The 17,009-nt window shown below is 52.8% G+C and overlaps 2 protein-coding genes across 7 annotated transcripts in view; both read left to right on the forward strand.

Moving 5' to 3' along the window:
- The first annotated feature begins 6,625 nt into the window (after positions 1 to 6,625).
- On the forward strand, positions 6,626 to 12,876 carry CDK20 (cyclin dependent kinase 20). 3 transcript variants are annotated; one of them, XM_055310060.1, is made up of 8 exons: positions 6,626 to 6,919; positions 7,287 to 7,400; positions 9,287 to 9,475; positions 9,702 to 9,823; positions 10,012 to 10,074; positions 10,727 to 10,867; positions 11,119 to 11,274; positions 12,334 to 12,876. In XM_055310060.1, exons 1-8 carry the CDS (start codon positions 6,845 to 6,847, stop codon positions 12,407 to 12,409), a joined length of 936 nt encoding a protein of 311 aa, XP_055166035.1. In that variant the 5' UTR covers positions 6,626 to 6,844; the 3' UTR covers positions 12,410 to 12,876. The 3 variants fall into 3 exon arrangements, with proteins under 3 accessions (XP_055166035.1, XP_055166034.1, XP_055166036.1); XM_055310059.1 differs by having other exon boundaries at positions 10,727 to 10,850; XM_055310061.1 differs by lacking the exon at positions 9,702 to 9,823 and having other exon boundaries at positions 9,324 to 9,475; positions 10,727 to 10,850.
- LOC129499942 (F-box/WD repeat-containing protein 12-like) overlaps positions 12,756 to 17,009 on the forward strand; it is a 33,332-nt gene continuing 29,078 nt past the window's right edge. Inside the window, exons 1-2 of one of the 4 annotated variants that reach the window (XM_055310055.1) lie at positions 12,756 to 12,826; positions 16,420 to 16,642. Coding sequence is in view for 1 of the 4 variants with exons in the window: in XM_055310054.1 (XP_055166029.1) it covers positions 14,453 to 14,542; positions 16,420 to 16,457 (128 nt within the window). In the remaining 3 variants the exon portion in view is untranslated. Of the gene's footprint in view, positions 12,827 to 14,418; positions 14,543 to 16,419; positions 16,643 to 17,009 lie in introns of those variants that run through there. The other 3 variants (XM_055310057.1, XM_055310054.1, XM_055310056.1) reach the window with 3 other exon arrangements.

Consider the following 17,009-nt stretch of genomic DNA (forward strand, 5'->3'; position numbering starts at 1 on the left):
CATGGGTCCATAGTAATATAAATAAATGATTGAATAAAAAAAACAGATGGGGGATAATGGAAAGTATCTTGTGCAGGAGAATTCCAAGTAATTTATGTCGATGCTCTGATCTCAGGAGGTGCAGCCTGACTTTGCAGTCCGTGTGGATGGTACATTGTGTCTTAATGTCAGAGGACAGTATGGAAAGGGAATAAGAGGACAGGAGACCATCTCAGCCAGGAAACCAAGGTCAACATCACCAGTGATAAGTCCCACTGATGATACGTATCACTGATACATGGAGAGAATAGAACTTTACCTCCATGGTCGACCCCCTACCCCCAATCTCATAACCTCCATCCAACCATGAGGAAAACATCAGGCAAATCCCAATTTGGGGCAATCTACAAAAATGCTTGACTAACACTCCTCGAAACAGTCCAGGTCATCAAAAGCAAGGTAAACTGTCATAGCCAAGAAGAGCCTAAGGAGATGTAACAACTAAAAGTAACTTGTATCTTGAATGAAAACTTGGAAGACAAAAAACACGTTAGGATAAAACTAAGGAAGTCTGAATAAAATATGGGCAGTGTATCAATATTGTTTATTATTTGTGATAGATGTACCATATTAATATAAAATGTTAATATGCAAACTTCATATTATCTTTGCAGTTTTTCTATAAATCTAAAACTATTCTAAAATTTTAAAGTGTCCTTTAAAATATATACATAGGGGATCCTTGGGTGACTCAGCATTTTAGCGCCTGCCTTCGGCTCAGGGCATGATCCTGGAGACAGGGTCCCAAGTCAGGCTCCCTGCATGGAGCCTGCTTCTTCCTCTGCCCATGTCTCTGCCTCTCTCTCTCTCTGTATCTCTCATGAATAAATAAATAAAATCTTTAAAAAACAAAAAACAAAACAAAGATATATATAAACATTAATCCAAGACAGCCAAAGTGGTGATATTAAAATCAGGCAAAATAGACTTCAGAACAAAGAAAGCAGCCAGTGTCAAAGAGAAGCATTATCATGATTAAAAAGGGTCAATTCATTAAGAAGATGTAATTTAAAATGTGTATGCACTAAGGAATAAAATTGACAGAACTGAAAAGAAAAATAGACATATCTTCAACTGTAGTTGGAAGCTTTAACACTTTTTTTCTCATAGTAATTAATAGAACCACCAGACAGAAAATCAGCAGACGTAGAAGAACTGAGCAAAACTATCAACCAGGTACCCCTAAGAATGTTTAGAGGTAGACAAGCTGATGATAGGGTTGATATGGGAATGCAGGAATGCCTGGGTGGCTCAGTGATTGAGCGTCTGCCTTTGGCCCAGGGCATGATCCTGGATTGCTGGGATCAAGTCCCACATCGGGCTCCCTGTATGGAGCCTGCTTCTTCCTCTGCCAGTGTCTCTGCCTTTCTCTGTATGTCTCTCATGAATAAATAAATAAAATCTTAAAAAAAAAAAAAGATATGAGAAGGCTATTTTTTAAAGTTTATTTATTTATTTAAAATAATGTCTCCACCCAATGCAGGGCTCAAACTCACAAACCTGAGATCAAGAGTCACATGCCCTTCTGACTAAGCCAGCCAGGCACACCTAGAATAGCTATTTTCAAAAGTGTTGAAAAGGAAGAATAAAGCAGGAGGGAGGAACCACCCTTCTCAATTATAAGGAGTTGTATATGGCTGCAGCCATCAAGACAGTGTGGTAATGGCAGGCAAATAGATGCAAAAATCAACGGAACAGATCAGAGTTCAGGGATAGACCTAAAAAAGTATGGCCAAAGTTTTTGTTTTGTTTTCTAAATTGAAATATAATTCACATACCATAAAATTCCCCTTTTCGGGATCCCTGGGTGGCGCAACGGTTTGGCGCCTGCCTTTGGCCCAGGGCACGATCCTGGAGACCCTGGATCGAATCCCACGTTGGGCTCCCGGTGCATGGAGCCTGCTTCTCCCTCTGCCTGTGTCTCTGCCTCTCTCTCTCTCTCTCTCTCTCTCTCTCTCTGTGACTATCATAAATAAATAAATTAAAAAAAGTGAGGCATTTCCTCGCCTCACATTTAAAAAAATAAAATAAAATAAAATAAAATTCCCCTTTTCAAGTGTACTCTTAGGTGATGTTTGGAATATTGACAAGATTTTTAAATATTCACAAGATTGCAACCATCTCCACTATCTAAACCAGAATATATTTTCATCACCCTCCAAAAAGACTTCCTCCCCATTAGCAGTCACTCCCCATTCCTGTCTTCTCCCAACTCTGGACAACCACTAATCCACTTTCTATCTCTTATGAATTTGCCTAGTCTGACATTTCACATTAAAAAAAAAATCATATGGTATGTGACATTTGCATCTGACTTCTTTCACTTAGCATGTTTTCAAGGTTCATCCATATCATTACATCAGGGCCTCATTCCCTTTTTATAGATAAATGATATAAATGAGAAATCACAGAGACTAGAGATGTGCTCTGGGTGCTCTGGGTGGGCAATGTAACATTTCTCTATGGATGCTTTCCAGTGTTCTTCTTTTCCCTTTAGTGTCCAAAAATTTGATTATGATGCTTCTGGGCATGGATTTCTTTGAATTTATTCTGGTTGGGCTCACTCGGCTTCTTAAATCTGTACATTATCTTTTCCCCAAAATTTGTGAAGCCTTCTGTCATTATTTATTGTAATTTTTTTCAGCCCTGTGCTCTTTCTCCTCCTAAAAGTTAGAAGCACTATTATTGTCTTACAGCTCCCTCATACTCAATTCATAGATTTTTAATTAAAAAGTTTTCATTGTGGAGAAAAAACCAAGTATACAATTTACCATCTGGATGATTTCTTTTCTTTTCTTTTCTTTTCTTTTCTTTTTTTTGAACCATTTTTAAGTGTACAGTTGGGTAGTGTTAAGTGTATTTATATCATTAGGAATCAATGTCCAGAACTTTTCATTTGGCAAAATTGAAACTCTATACCCATTAAACAATAACTGCCTATTTCCCATCCCACTCCCTCCCAGCTCCTGGCACTGACCATTCCACTTTCAATAGCTAAGATTTTGACTATTCTAAGTGGAATCCACAGTATTTGTCTTTTCATGACTGGCTTATTTCACTTAGCATACTGTCCTCAAGGTCTAGCCATGCTGTAACATGTGTCAGAATTTCCTTCTTTTTAAAGGAAAAATAATATTCTACAGTACATATATACCACATTTTAAAATCCATTCATCTGTTCATGGACACTTGGGTTGCTTCCTCCTCTTGGCCATTGTGAATAATGCTGATATAAAAATAGATGGACAAATATCTCTTCAAGATCTCACTTTCATTCTTTGGGATATATATACCCAAAAGTAGAATTGCTAGATCATATGGCAATTCTACTTTTAATCTTTTGAGGAACCACCAAGCTATTTTCCACAGTGGGCACACCATTTTACATTCTTTTGTGTCTAGCTTTATTCCACATTGGGTTTGTGATTCATCCATGTTGTTGCCAGGGGTGATGCTTTGTTTATTCTCATTACTGTGTAGTACTCCATTTGTCAAATATTTCACAATTTATTTATCCATTCTACTGTAGACATTTGGGTTGTTTCCAGGTTTGGGCTATTAAAGACTGCTACTATGGATCTGTGCTGCATGTCTATAGTGAACATACATATGTACTTCAGCCAAGTTAAATTCCTAGGAGTAGAATTTCTAGATTATTTATATGTATGTGCATTCTCTCATCTATCTATAAATATGTAAAATCTCCACATGATTTTGAAAAGATAATATCAAACAGTTTTCAAAGTGGTTGTATGAACTTGCTCTCCTATCAGCAGCGTATAAGAATTCTGGCTACTTGGGGATCCCTGGGTGGCGCAGCGGTTTGGCGCCTGCCTTTGGCCCAGGGCGTGATCCTGGAGACCCGGGATCGAGTCCCATGTCGGGCTCCTGGTGCATGGAGCCTGCTTCTCCCTCTGCCTGTGTCTCTGCCTCTCTCTCTGTGTGACTATCATAAATAAATAAAGTATTTATAAAAAAAAAAAAGAATTCTGGCTACTTTACATCTTTGCCAGCATTTGGTATTGTCTATCTTTTTAATTTAAATGATTCTGGTGGTTACAGTAAAATTATGATTTTCTTTTTAAGATTTTATTTATTTATTTTAGAGAGAGGGCCTGAGTAGAGGTAGGGAGAGGGGCAAGCAGACTCATTGTCACAATGACAATGTTGGGCTCAATCCCATGTCCTGAGCTGAAATTAAGGGCCAGATGCTCTACCAACTGGTCCACCCATGTACCCCAGTAAAATTAATGGTTTTAATTTGAAATTTCCTGATGACTAGTGAAATTAGTACAGACCTTGTCAAACATATATTGGCTATATGGGCATTGCCTTTTGTGAAGTGCCTACTGCAGGTTTTGCCCATTTTTCCAGTAAGGTTGTCTGCTTCTTTATAAGTTCTAGATAGGAGCCTTAGTATAATAAATATATTATATATGTATGTATTTTAGTATCTTCTCCCTTTCTGTGGCTTTCCTTTTCATTCTCTAGTGGTGTCTTTTGAAGAACAGATGTTCTTACTCTTGGTAAAGTCCAATTTCTCATTTTATGTGCTTTCAATTTCCCTTTCAGTACTTTCCATAACCTCTTTAAAAAAAATCTTACCTAACTCAAAGTCATAAAGATATTGGGTTTTTTCTAAAACTTCATTGCTTACCTTCCATACTTAGTTTTTCAGTCCATCTGGAATCAGTTATTGTGTGTGTTGTGAGGTTTGGGTCAATACACATTTTTTTCCTAATACAACTTTTCAAATGACTATTTTTTGAAGACCATTCTTTTCCCATGGCACATTGTATTTATCCTCACCATTTGTAATAGCTATAAAGCCTTCCATTCTAAGGTACTCCCGTAACTTATCTACCCATTCTTCCATGGGATTTTTGGGTTATTTTCTGACCTCTACTATCATCAAACAGGGTAAACATCTTTGTATGGATATCAAGGCATTCTTCTGCAATTTTTTTAATTAATTAATTTATTTATTTATGATAGTCATCAGAGAGAGAGAGAGAGAGAGAGAGAGAGGTAGAGACACAGGCAGAGGGAGAAGCAGGCTCCATGCACCGGGAGCTCGACGTGGGATTCGATCCCAAGTCTCCAGGATCGCACCCTGGGCCAAAGGCAGGCGCCAAACCGCTGCGCCACCCAGGGATCCCTCTTCTGCAATTTTTAAAACAAAAGTGGAACTTCTGAGCCAGAAAATATTTACTTCTTGGGTTTTTGTTGTTGTTGTTTTTAAATACAACACACACACACAAAGAGAGAGGCAGAGACATAGTCAGAGAGAGAAGCAGGCTCCATGGAAGGAGCTGGATGTGGGACTCTATCCTGGGACTCCAGGATCACGCTCTGGGCTGAAGGCAGATACTCAACTGCTGAGCCACCCAGGCATCTCAGTATTTGCCTTTTTGAAAAAATAATAAATGACATGGTTCAAAAATCAGAGAATGCAAAAGGGCCAGTGAAAAATTTACCTCCTATCCTGTACCCAATCCTTCTAGGCCCTCCACCAGGTGATTGCAATCATGAAATCTGGAGTATCTTTGCAGATATCTTGTAATGGATGAATAGGCATTATTTAGACTTTTTCTTCTTTTCTATACACAGGTAGGGGCACACCGTATGCTCTGTTCTGCATCTTGCCTTTTTAACTAAATATATCTTAGAAGTCTTATTACTGCACATAAAAAAAGCATCCTCATTAATTTTTAAAGCCATATATTCCATTGGATGGGTATACCACCATTTAGGCAGTCTTCTGCTGATGGACATCTGTGGTGTTTCCAATTTTTTGCCTTCGACACAAGGCTGCAATAAGTAACTTTGCGTATGTCATCTCAGGTGTGTGCAGTGTATCTGTTGGGGGAATTTCTACAAGTAGACTTGCTGAGTCCAAGGGGATATGCATCTGTAACTTGATCAGCATTTCCCAGTCACACTCCTCTACCAGCAATGTATAAAAGCTCATGTTTTCCCATAGCCTGGTTAATAGACTTGGAGCTAGGATCTTTAGTCATTTGTTAGGTGGAAAATTGGAGATTATGTTGCATTTATGTTGTAAGATTGAGCATCTTTTCAGGGGTTTAAGACCAACTTGTGTTTTTTGTCAACATCCTTCGATGGTATGCACTTCCTTAGAATCACTCGTGCAAATTCCTCCAAATGTTTCCTCATGAGAAGCCTTAGACATGGAACTTTCCGATCAGAGTTTGAACTTTTTAAAAGATGTCTCTACGTGTGGCCAACTAACCTTCCAGAAGGGAGGTCCCACTAACGCTTCTTTCACAACGTGGCCCTGGAGTGGGCTCCCAGCATCACTGGCTGCAGCGTGTCCTTGGAACTGGCAAGGCCAGCTCCAGGTGGAGAGCTTCCCCTGCAGTACAGAGCTGGCCCCGCCTCTCCGGGAGGCTCCGCCCCGTCGTCAGGAGGCCCCGCCCCAGAGGTGCAGCCCCGCCCACTTACGATGCGTCCTATTGCGATCGCGCGGCCCCGCCCCGCACAACTGGCCGCGAAGCCCCGCCCCGGGCTGCGCGGCCCCGCCCCCGCTGCGTGTCCCGCGCCGCTGGTCACGTGACGTCTGGGAGGCGCGAGGAGGGGGCCCCGGGCGCCATCGCTCCTCCGCGCCCGCGCCGGCGCCCTCCGCGCACGATGGCTGCCCCCGAGTGAGGTGCGCTGCGGCCTGGCCTGGGCGGGGCGTGCCCCCAGCTGCTGTCTGCTCCCCGGCCGGGGCCGGGAGGCAGCCCGTTGCTAGGCAGCCGCGTGGCCGGCGGGGCGGGGCGGGCGGGGCCTGCGGGCCGCGGGCATGGACCAGTACTGCATCCTGGGCCGCATCGGGGAGGGCGCGCACGGCATCGTCTTCAAGGCCAAGCACGTGGAGGTGAGCTGGGCCGCTTCCGGCAGCTGCCAGCCCGGAGACCCCGCCCCGCCCCCGCTTTCCGGGCCGGCGTCTGCTCCGCTGTTGCCTCCTCCCGCCCCGCTTCGGGCTCTGCGCCCACCACTTTGGCCCCTTGAGTGGGGGCCGGCCCGGGCGCGGTCGGCCGCCCAGCCACCCACGCGGGCCCCGGGGAGTCAAAGCCTCGGAGCTGTTAGCGCTGCGCTGCCATCAGCTGGGGCCCGGGCTGGACCTCACGTCCCTCCCGGACCGGGTGGGGGCGTTTCCCACCCCCGCGACGGCGCCCGCCCGGTCGGCGCACCCGCTTCTCCAGCCGGGGATGGACTGCAGTGTCCCGTTCTGTCCGGCCCAGACCGGGGAGATCGTGGCCCTCAAGAAGGTGGCCCTGCGGCGGCTGGAGGATGGCATCCCCAACCAGGCCCTGCGGGAGATCAAGGCGCTTCAGGAGATCGAGGACAATCAGCACGTGAGTGGCGCTGGGCTCTGGCCCTGGGCTGCGAAGGGCTCCGCCTGCGCCGCTGCCTCCCTCCCTCTCTTGTCCACCTCATCCCCCCACTTAATGTCATTCCGCGTTCCTTTCTTTAGTCACTGACTTCTTTATATAAAACATTTGGTAATTTGTAATGATAATAACAGCCTCTGTTGAGCTTCTGTTCTGCAGGCTGGGTTACCTGTGTTAGGTTGGGTGTCATTCTGACCTCTCTGCTCTCCGAAAGGCCCATCTCAGGATCTCGCATTCTCAGGCCAGGGGAGGAGGCTCATCCACCTGTTGTGGACGCGCAGCGGTCTGTGGAGGCTTTGGCCCGGTTCTGCTGGGAGGAGTCAGGTGTTCTAGCCTGGGGTCCGCCCATAGGCCCTACCTCGTCTGGGCATGGGTCCCCTTTGGGCTCCTGGGGGAGATGCGCAGCGATGGCAGGGCCCATGTGGCCTGGTTGTGCTGTGATGGGGCTGGAGGCACTGTGGGCACCGGGGAGGGACTCATACATCCCCAGCCTCATTACTCTTCCTGGGGCTTTTTCTTGTTCCTGGGGAGTGACAACCCTGTCCTGCTCCTACTTGTTTATTATCCTCTGGAGATGTCCATGATGTATGTATCATATATGACAAAAGCATGTTGTAAAACTTTTTATAAAACACATCTAAAAGGTATGTCCTTCTAGTTTTGTATAAAAATGTGTATATAGATCTGAATAGGTGTTTGTATCTGCTGTATCTATTGTGAAGTGGGATAGAAAGTACTTATAAGGTGGATTGTAGGCGATAGGATTTTTCTGTTTTTTTTTTTTCTTTATAATTTATTATCTGGATGTATGTGTGCAATCTGCGGAATGATTGTGTGCTACTTTCAAAGCGTGACAACCAGCAGTAAGGCTATTTGCATTTTCTTGAGGAAAGTTCCAGGGCTTGTAGACCACACATGTGGGAGGGGTGGAGGGTCCGTCAGAAGGCAGCTTGCATTAGCAGCCCTGCAGGTTCTACCGTAAAACTGCCCACAGTTGAGCCCCGGTCACCAGAGCTGCCTCCTCACTGTGCCGCCCTCCCCACTGTCAGTGTTGGTGGAATCCATCCCTGCATGGAAAGAGAACCCCAGCCCCTCTCTTCATTCATTCCACGTAACTTGTGGAATGTCTCCTGTGATGAGCACCGTCCGGGCCACAGCACAGAGCAGAGCAGATGTCCTTCCCCTAAAGGATCCTACGTGTTCTTGTCCCTCCAGCCTCCTGTTCCCACCTCAGGCTTTGTGCTTGTCTCTCTTGCCTCTGCTCTGACCCCACCCCTTCTATTCTCTCTCTGCCCTCAGAACCAGGATAGACTGGGTGGGGAGGGGAGGTTACTTTGCTTGCTTACATGTCAGCTGTCTGTGTCCCTGTGCTGTGAGCTCCTTCTGGCCCTCAGGACCTGCCAGGCCTGGCTCCTACTCCCCGCTGTGCCACCTGGTCCCTGCCACCCGTGGGCCCTCGGGATGTATATGGGATGTGGCTCTGGATGGCCCTAGGTAGAGGAAACCGCAGGAGCCCTGTGCCGTGCATGTGTGTGTGTGTGTGTGTGTGTGTGTGTGTGCATGTGCGTGTATTAGAGAGACAGACACCCTGGGTGATTTTCCAGTTCCTGGCCTGGGGAGCACCGGACACTGCCCTGGTGCCCTTCCTACAGCCTCCTCCTCTGAGTGAGTGCAGCATTGGGTGGGGACCTGCTTTCTCTCCAGAGAGGGGAGCACCTAGGGAGCCCTGAACTCTCTTCTGACCTCAGATCTCACATCACTTCACCTGCTGTGTCCTGTGTCAGGGCTGGGGGTCCCCGAGAGGGTCCGGGCCATGTGGGTCCGGGGCTGACAAGATGCCTGGCTTGCAGGTGGTGCAGCTGAAGGCTGTGTTCCCTCACGGTGCAGGCTTTGTGCTGGCCTTCGAGTTCATGCTGTCGGATCTGGCTGAGGTGGTGCGCCACGCCCAGAGGCCACTGGTCCAGGCGCAGGTCAAGAGCTACCTGCAGATGCTGCTCAAGGGTGTCGCATTCTGTCATGCCAACAACATCGTGCATCGGGTCAGTCTCCGTGCCTGCTGCGGTGGGACCTGCAGGCCCAGCCCTTGAAGAAGACATGGTTGGAGGGGGTTGGGGGGACAGGACCTGTGGGTTGGCCATACCACAGAGTAAGTGGTCGTGGAGAGGGTGGGGGCCTGGGCTGACCCGTGCTTAGCCTGCCAGGCCCTCCTGCCCCAAGGCCCTCTGGGGGATCTGGAGGAACTGATGCCTCCGTTGGTGTGCTCAGGACCTGAAACCAGCCAACCTGCTCATCAGTGCCTCAGGCCAGCTCAAGATAGCAGACTTTGGCCTGGCCCGGGTCTTTTCCCCAGATGGCAGCCGTCTCTACACGCACCAGGTGGCCACCAGGTAGGGAGGGCTGATTCCCAGGCAGGACGTGGCAATGGACGGGCCCCGGCCTCCTCATTGGAGATGAGAGGCTTCTGGACCTTCAGTTCAGATCTTCCTAATCAGGCTGTTGTGGGGCTGGGTGACTGTTCCAGACAGCCTCTGGCAGGCCAGCGCTTGGTTGTAACTGCCTGCCTTCCTCCTCACAGGTGGTATCGAGCCCCTGAGCTGCTGTATGGCGCCCGCCAGTATGACCAGGGTGTCGACCTATGGTGAGCTGGGTGGGGATCAAGTGTGATCAGATGGGAAGCTCCTGGGCTGGGGTCGGGGGTGGTCTGAGGCTCAAGGCCTGTGGATCCTCTACGCAGGTGACAGGGATGGCTATCCCAGGATGGGAGCTGTCCAGAGGCCTGACCTTTATTCGGGGGCGGATGGTGTGGACATGCCTAGGAGCTTGAGATTTAGCAGGTGTTTGAGAAGTGTGCCTCAGAAGGTGAGGCGGCAGCTCTGTGTCCCAGAAATTGAGGCTCTGGGGAGTCTCAGAACTGTTGAGGGTGTTGCTCTGTGTTCTAGGCTTGAGGAGAGTGAGCTCATCGGGAGGGGGATGTGTTTTGTGTTATAGGCTTGTGGTGTGTGTTTATAAGTCTGTTTCTAGACATGAAACATCTGTGCTGTTTTGTGGTTCCTTGGCCCTAGGATAGGATGTGGGTGCTGTGTGTCCTGGTGTGAGGTGACCGAGCTGGTGTGGGCGGGCCCGTGTCCGGGTGTGTGGTGACCGAGCTGGCGTGGGCGGGCCCGTGTCTGGGTGTGTGGTGACCGAGCTGGCGTGGGCGAGCCTGTGTCCGGGTATGTGGTGACTGAGCTGGTGTGGGTGGGCCCGTGTCCGGGTGTGAGGTGACCGAGCTCCTGAGTCTGTATCCACAGGGCTGTGGGCTGCATCCTGGGGGAATTGCTGAACGGGTCGCCTCTGTTTCCTGGGGAGAATGATATCGAACAGCTCTGCTGCGTGCTTCGGATCTTGGGCACCCCTAGCCCTCAAGTCTGGCCGGTTTGCAGGAGTTCCTGGTGGGGAAGGGTGGGGGCAGGTGTCCTCCCTTCCCCTGACAGCCAGGACTGCCTGTCCCCACACTCTTCCTCCTGGCCCCATGCCTCCTTGGCCCCACATACCCCTGGCCTGTCCCTGTGTCCCCAGCACACTCGCACTTCTCACACCAGTGTTGGCGCAGGGGCCTGAGTCCAGGAGGGGGTGTGGGACCTCAGGAATCTTGGGTGAGGGTGGGCAGGCGGCTGCCATAAGCTGGTGATGGTGGTTCTAGGAGATCACGGAGCTGCCCGATTACAACAAGATCTCCTTCAAGGAGCAGGCGCCTGTGCCCCTGGAGGAGGTGCTGCCCGATGCGTCTCCCCAGGCCTTGGACCTGCTGGGGCGGTTCCTCCTCTACCCCCCACACCAGCGCATTTCTGCCTCCCAGGTACTGGTACTTGCTTCCCCCGAGCCTCCTCACTTGGGGCCCTGGAAGCCAAGGGGGGAGGCCCCTTAGGACCATGGGGTCATGGGCAGGCCAGGGGCACTGCCCACCTTGCAGAAGAGCACATTGGGTTACCAGTGACTGGCTCCCTCATCCCTTCAACTGCTGCTGCTCCACCTCTGTATACACCTGTGTCGTCTTGAGGCCTTGGGCGGAGGATTGGGCTTGACTTTGGGGAGCCGAGATGTAAGCACCAGAGGTGTTTTTCAAAGAGAAATGATGAGCAGAGGTCTGGCAGGGGACCTGGAAGGGTAGGTTGTGTGGCAGGGAAGGAGGGGAAGATCATGGGCTGACAGCCAGTAGTGCAGGGGGCCTCGTTCTCCAGTGTACCCATGTCCCCACCCCGCCCTCAGCACCCGCATAGCCAGGGTGTGTTCTGTCGTCATCAGTCCCTCTAACGTGGGTGGAGGCCATTTAAGTGCTTCCTTCAGTGAGCCCAGCACCCCCCCACCCACCCCGCATGGCCTCCTGCCCGTTCAGGGTGCCCTCCGCCTGGCAGGCTGCACATACCCCCTGTGCGGTTGTCCTGGGGCACCCTCTCAGCAGAGGCCCAGGTTCTAGGGGTCCGCAGGGGTCACACACTTCTGTGGCCCTGCCACCTCCTGCCCCATGCTCATTCATTCCCCTGGGCTTCAGGCCCTCCGTGTCCTTGGGCCTTGAGCACAGCTCTGCAGGCTGGCAGCCTCCCTGGTGTCCCACACCCTGAGCTGTCCCCGCTGCCGCAGCACTAGTCACGTGACACACCCTGTCTCTTTCCTCTTCATCTTGTTGGTCACCCGCACCCGGGACCCGCGGAAGACTTGAGGGCAGCTCTTGTTTGTCAGCCTCCAGAACATGCTCAGATGCTGAGCACTAGAGGGCTGTGGGCCAGTTGAGCAGACGTGCACATGTGGGAACAAGCATCTGTAGGAGGCTCAGCTCGCCCCTCAGAGGGAAGTGAGCTAGGGCTGGGACGGGGAGGTGACTGATTGCCTTCTGCTGTCTCTTGCTTGCTGCTGCCAGGCCCTCCTGCACCAGTACTTCTTCACAGCTCCCCTGCCTGCCCACCCCTCGGAGCTGCCGATTCCCCAGCGCCTAGGGGGACCTGCCCCCAAAGCCCACTCAGGGCCACCCCACGTCCATGACTTCCGTGTGGACCGGCCTCTCGAAGAGTCGCTGTTGAACCCAGAGCTGATTCGACCCTTCATTCCAGAGGGCTGAGACTCCGGGCCCCCCAGGTTTCTCAGTCTGCCTAGCTTGACACAACCTCCCATGGCCTCCACCCAGCCACGCTAGGTCTGCTCCATGTCCGGTCCGGCTCCAGCAGAGCAGACCCATAGCCTGCACCGTCGGCCTCCCCTGTGGGTGCTACGGACTCAGCCATTGGACGGAGACTGTACCTGCCACGGTACTGGTTCCCCAGGCCCTGCCTCCGGGGTCAGGGCCCATCCTGCTGGAGCCATCAGAGGAGCACAGCCTGTAAGATGTCCTCATACTGAAATGAGTGGGAGGGCAGGTTTGTTTTGTTTCTGTTCTCAGAGGCATTAAAAGCTAGTTCAGTTTTGAGATTTGTTATGAAAAGCCTGGGCAGTTTTGCCTAGTGTCTGCTCCTCTTCTATTCCTGTTGTGGGATGTGGGCACAGTGGCCTGGAATCCTGGCTGTATTCTCCTTAGTCACCTGGAAAGTGGCCCCGCTCAGGGCTATTCTGGTCCTGGGGGCTTCATGCAGTGGCATGTGCTCCTGTTTGGAGGTGAGGGGACAGAAGTCAAGCCCAGGGATGGCTCAGGTTGGGGGACTGATCAGGTTTGAGACGGTTTACAAACATCTCTACCCTGAGGATGAGGGTGAACCAGGACCAGAGGTGCCACCTGCTTAGATACAGAGCTTTCTTGCTCTGTGTCTAAGCTCTGTATCTAAGCAGCTCCTGTGTTAATTCGGTAACTCCAAATACAAGCCCAGTCAGCCCTGTTTGTTGTCTTATAAGATCAGATCAGCTGTTTCTACAATATTTACAGAAATAGAAGGGTTAAGAGGGCACAGAAGAGAAAAAAGAGGGAAAGACTCCATTAGACTTCAGGCTTCTTATATGGCTCAACCAACGATCGGGAGATTGGGACGGTGCCGCCTTGGGTCAAGAAGAGCTGACAACAGCAGGGCGACATAGCCATCTTATTCCTAAACCTCTTTTTGGTTTTTCACGTGGGTGGCTGAGGACTGAGGGCGGGTGACTGGCCATCCGAGCCCATGGGTAAAGGCACGACCCGGCGGCCTCCGCTGCAGCCTTCGGGGGTTGCGAGCCCGGGTCTCCAGCCGCAGCTTCCGTCCGCTGCGTGGATTCCAGCCTGTCCCCCCCACCTCGACCACTGCAGTACCAGGACTTGGGAGGGTGAAGGCTGCGGCCAGGCTCAGGGGAAGGAAGATCGGGGTCTCCGGTAGGGTGGATGGCAGGTGACAGCAGGCCTGAGGTTAGATGCGGGGCGAGGTTGATGCGGAGGGGCGGGGGCAGGACCAAACCTGGAGAGAGAGCCAAGTCACCGGCCCGGGTCAGGGCGAGGGCCGAGGTTGGCGGCCAGGCGCAAGTGAAGATAGGGGAGAAGCGGGCGGACCGACCACTGCCTAGGGCCGAGAGCTGCCTGGAAGTGGACCGACCCGGAGGAGCAGGAGTCTTGCGGGATGCGGAGACGCGGTCCGCCGGCCGGGGGCGGGGCGGGGCGGGGCGGCTTTGGTCGGCCGGGCAGATGTGCGGTAGGATGGGCGGGGCTTGCCTGAGTGGCGGAAGCACGGCGGGATGGGCGGTGCTCCGGCTGGGGGGGCGGAAGTGCGGTGGGGTGGGCGGGGTTTGGACGAGCGGAGCGGAAGTGCAGCGGGATGGGCGCGGTTTGGGTGAGTGGCGGAGGCACGGCGGGATGGGCGGGGTTGGTCAGCCGGGCGGAAGTGCGCTCGGATAGGCGGGGTTTGGGCGAGCGGAGCGGAAGCGCAGTGGGATGGGCGGGTTTGGGTGAGTGGCGGAAGCGCGGCGGAGTGGGCGGGGCTTGGCCGAGTGAAGCGGCGGTACCGTCGGGCGGGCGGGGCTTGGCCGGGTGGAGCGGCGGCGCGTAGAGGGCGTGGCGGGAAAGGCTGGGCGGCCGGGAAGATGGGAAGATGGAGCCGCAGCTTGGGCTCCACGAGCTGCTGCACGTTTTCTCCTTTTTGGAGGCCCGGGACCTGCTCCGCGCTGCCCAGGTGGACAAGGTAGCGCGCTGTGTCCCGGGCGGAGGCAGTGCTTTACAGTCCCTGCGTGTTCACGGCCGGCCCTTCCTCGGGCCTCAGTTTCCCCCGGGAGGCGGCGACGGCAGCCCCTCCTTGCTCGGTTCGCGGACAGCGAGCGCTCGGGCTTGGGCGCGGGGACCAGCTGGGGGAACGCGTCCCCTGCTGCTGCTGCTGCTCCTCCTGGAACGTCCTGGAGTCTCCGCCGCGGGGCCCGCGAGCGACCCCGGCAGTGTCCGCAGGGTTCAGTCAGCACGCCCACAGCGGGGGTCGGGCCCCGGCGGGCTAACGAGCGCGTGAGGTTCGGTCGGGGGCTGCGGAGCGTGTTTCCCCGGGGCTCCGCGCACGTGCGGGGAGCGGGGATCGCGGCTGGGGCCCAGCGCTGACCGTAGGACTGCTGGCGGACGGAGGGCTCTGACCCCCCCGCGGGAGGGGGCTGGGCCGGGAGCGCGCCCCCCCCCCCCCCGTAAGAAGCCGCGGCACAGCCGGGGTCCGTCTGCGGCGTGCGCCCCTGCGGTCGGCTCCGCGGTGACAGGTGCGGTGCCCCGGGAGCCCCCGCCCCGCCCCGCCCCGCCGGCGTCCTGGGCTGGCCCTCGTTAACTCACACGTTTTCACGTCCTTTACGGAAAGGTCCCTACGCAGGTTTTTACTTGAGTTCTCTGACCCGTTTAGAGTGTGTCACGTGAAACACCGGGTTTCTATTCCCTTTACTAGGGAGGACCCTGCGTGTTCCCGATGGTCCCCACCGGCTGGGGTTGGATCTGGCTGCTCGCACAGCTGCGGGCTGCCTGGGGCGGCGGACGGCGGGGAGCGGCGAGCACCGCGGGGAGTGTTCGTAGCTGGGGAAGAGGTCTCAGTTGGGTTTCGAACCGGGAGCTACAGAGAAGGAAAACGTGTTGAACTTCTTGCCTGACTTGGCTTGATTTTTGCAAAATAGACATTTCACATTCCTGCTAAAGATACCGAGGACCTTTGACCCAGCCAATGAGCACGGGCTGAGGAAGTGAAGTGGAAGTGGGGCCTGGGCTCAGGGGAGGGGGCTTCCTTCCGCCTTGTTTCAGGGATGAGGCCTTCCGTGGGGCGGGACCGCGGACAACCGCGCAGTGGTTCCCATCGAAGCTTCAGAATCCAGGCTGGAGAGGCCAGGGAGCACCAGGACGGGGCTGCCGTCCCCCCCCCCGCCCCCCCCCCCCCCCGGGACCGACCGGAGCCTCTCCGCAGTGCATGCGGGGGGGGGCAGTTAACGGAGCAGGGCTGACAGCAGCGCCCCAGCGCCCCCCAGGCCATGCGCGATTCTACCCCTGGGCATCTCCGTCCGTTCCTCCAGGCCCGTGCCTTCACCTCCTCCCTGCAGCAGCCTCTCTGGGACCTGTTGCTCTGCCCTGGCTTCCAGCTCTAACTTCTGACAGCTGCGGGCGATCTTCCTCCAACAGCTTAACCCTGCCCTCCGCCATCCCTGGTTCCCAAGTGGCTTCCCAGGTTTTAACAAAAGGACTTGGGGATTTGGGTCTAAGCAGATCTCCACTCCTTTCCCCAGAACCCAGCACTCCAATTATGGCAGAACACTCTCTCGTTCACATCTTTGCCCGAGTGTTCGGTCCTGGCTCTCCCCGGAACGCTTCAGCCTCTGGGGACTTTATCGGTAGTCACTTCTGAGCCCCTTGGTTCCACCGAACTGGTCATTTTCTCCTTTTCCATTCATTTGGTTGTTTTTATTGGATCGTGCAAATATGTTTGATTCCCAAGAATGAATTTTCTTGCCTGCAGACAGTGAGTCTGGTTTAGCTCTCCACCCCTTCAGTGCCTAGCAAGCGAGGCGCCAAGCAAGCCTGACCATTCTCTTCTCTGCCCTCTTGTTCTAGGTCTGGAATGAGGTTTCAAGGACCAAAGAACTGTGGAGGTGAGTGAAGGAAAAGCCAAACATGGTCAGGAGAGTGTTCCACAACGGTGAGGGGTGTCCTGGATAAGTGTTTTGAGCACTGCATTTCTGGCTTTGACGAGTACACAAGAAAGGACCATCCAAGCACCTAGCAGCAGGAAACCACCTCCCCCAGTCACAAGGCCTGTGATACTCTTTTTTAAATGGTATGTGGAAATGTAAGAGTTTTCTTAAATCACATGGGAGTTGGACATACAGCGGGAGTACCAGACTCGGGCAGAAATATATAGCAAATGAACACAGTTGGCTGACAGAAGGCAAGTCTATACACTGCTTTTTTTTTTTTTTTTTAAATTTTTTATTTATTTATGATAGTCACAGAGAGAGAGAGAAGCAGAGACATAAGCAGAGGGAGAAGCAGGCTCCATGCACCGGGAGCCTGACGTGGGATTCGATCCCGGGTCTCCAGGATTGCACCCTGGGCCAAAGGCAGGCGCTAAACCACTGCGCCACCCAGGGATCCCCTATACACTGCTTTTATTTGAACTCATCTTTGGTGTAACAACATAGCTG

Source organism: Nyctereutes procyonoides, unplaced genomic scaffold (assembly GCF_905146905.1).
Source record: "Nyctereutes procyonoides isolate TBG_1078 unplaced genomic scaffold, NYPRO_anot_genome, whole genome shotgun sequence".
Classification (NCBI taxonomy): domain Eukaryota; kingdom Metazoa; phylum Chordata; class Mammalia; order Carnivora; family Canidae; genus Nyctereutes; species Nyctereutes procyonoides.

Coding starts and splice junctions, on each gene's coding strand:
- CDK20 (XM_055310059.1), top strand. CDS start 6,845: ATGGACCAGTACTGCATCCTGGGCCGCATCGGGGAGGGCGCGCACGGC. Junction 6,920..7,286: donor TCAAGGCCAAGCACGTGGAG/GTGAGCTGGGCC, acceptor TGTCCGGCCCAG/ACCGGGGAGATCGTGGCCCT. Junction 10,851..11,118: donor CTAGCCCTCAAGTCTGGCCG/GTTTGCAGGAGT, acceptor TGGTGGTTCTAG/GAGATCACGGAGCTGCCCGA.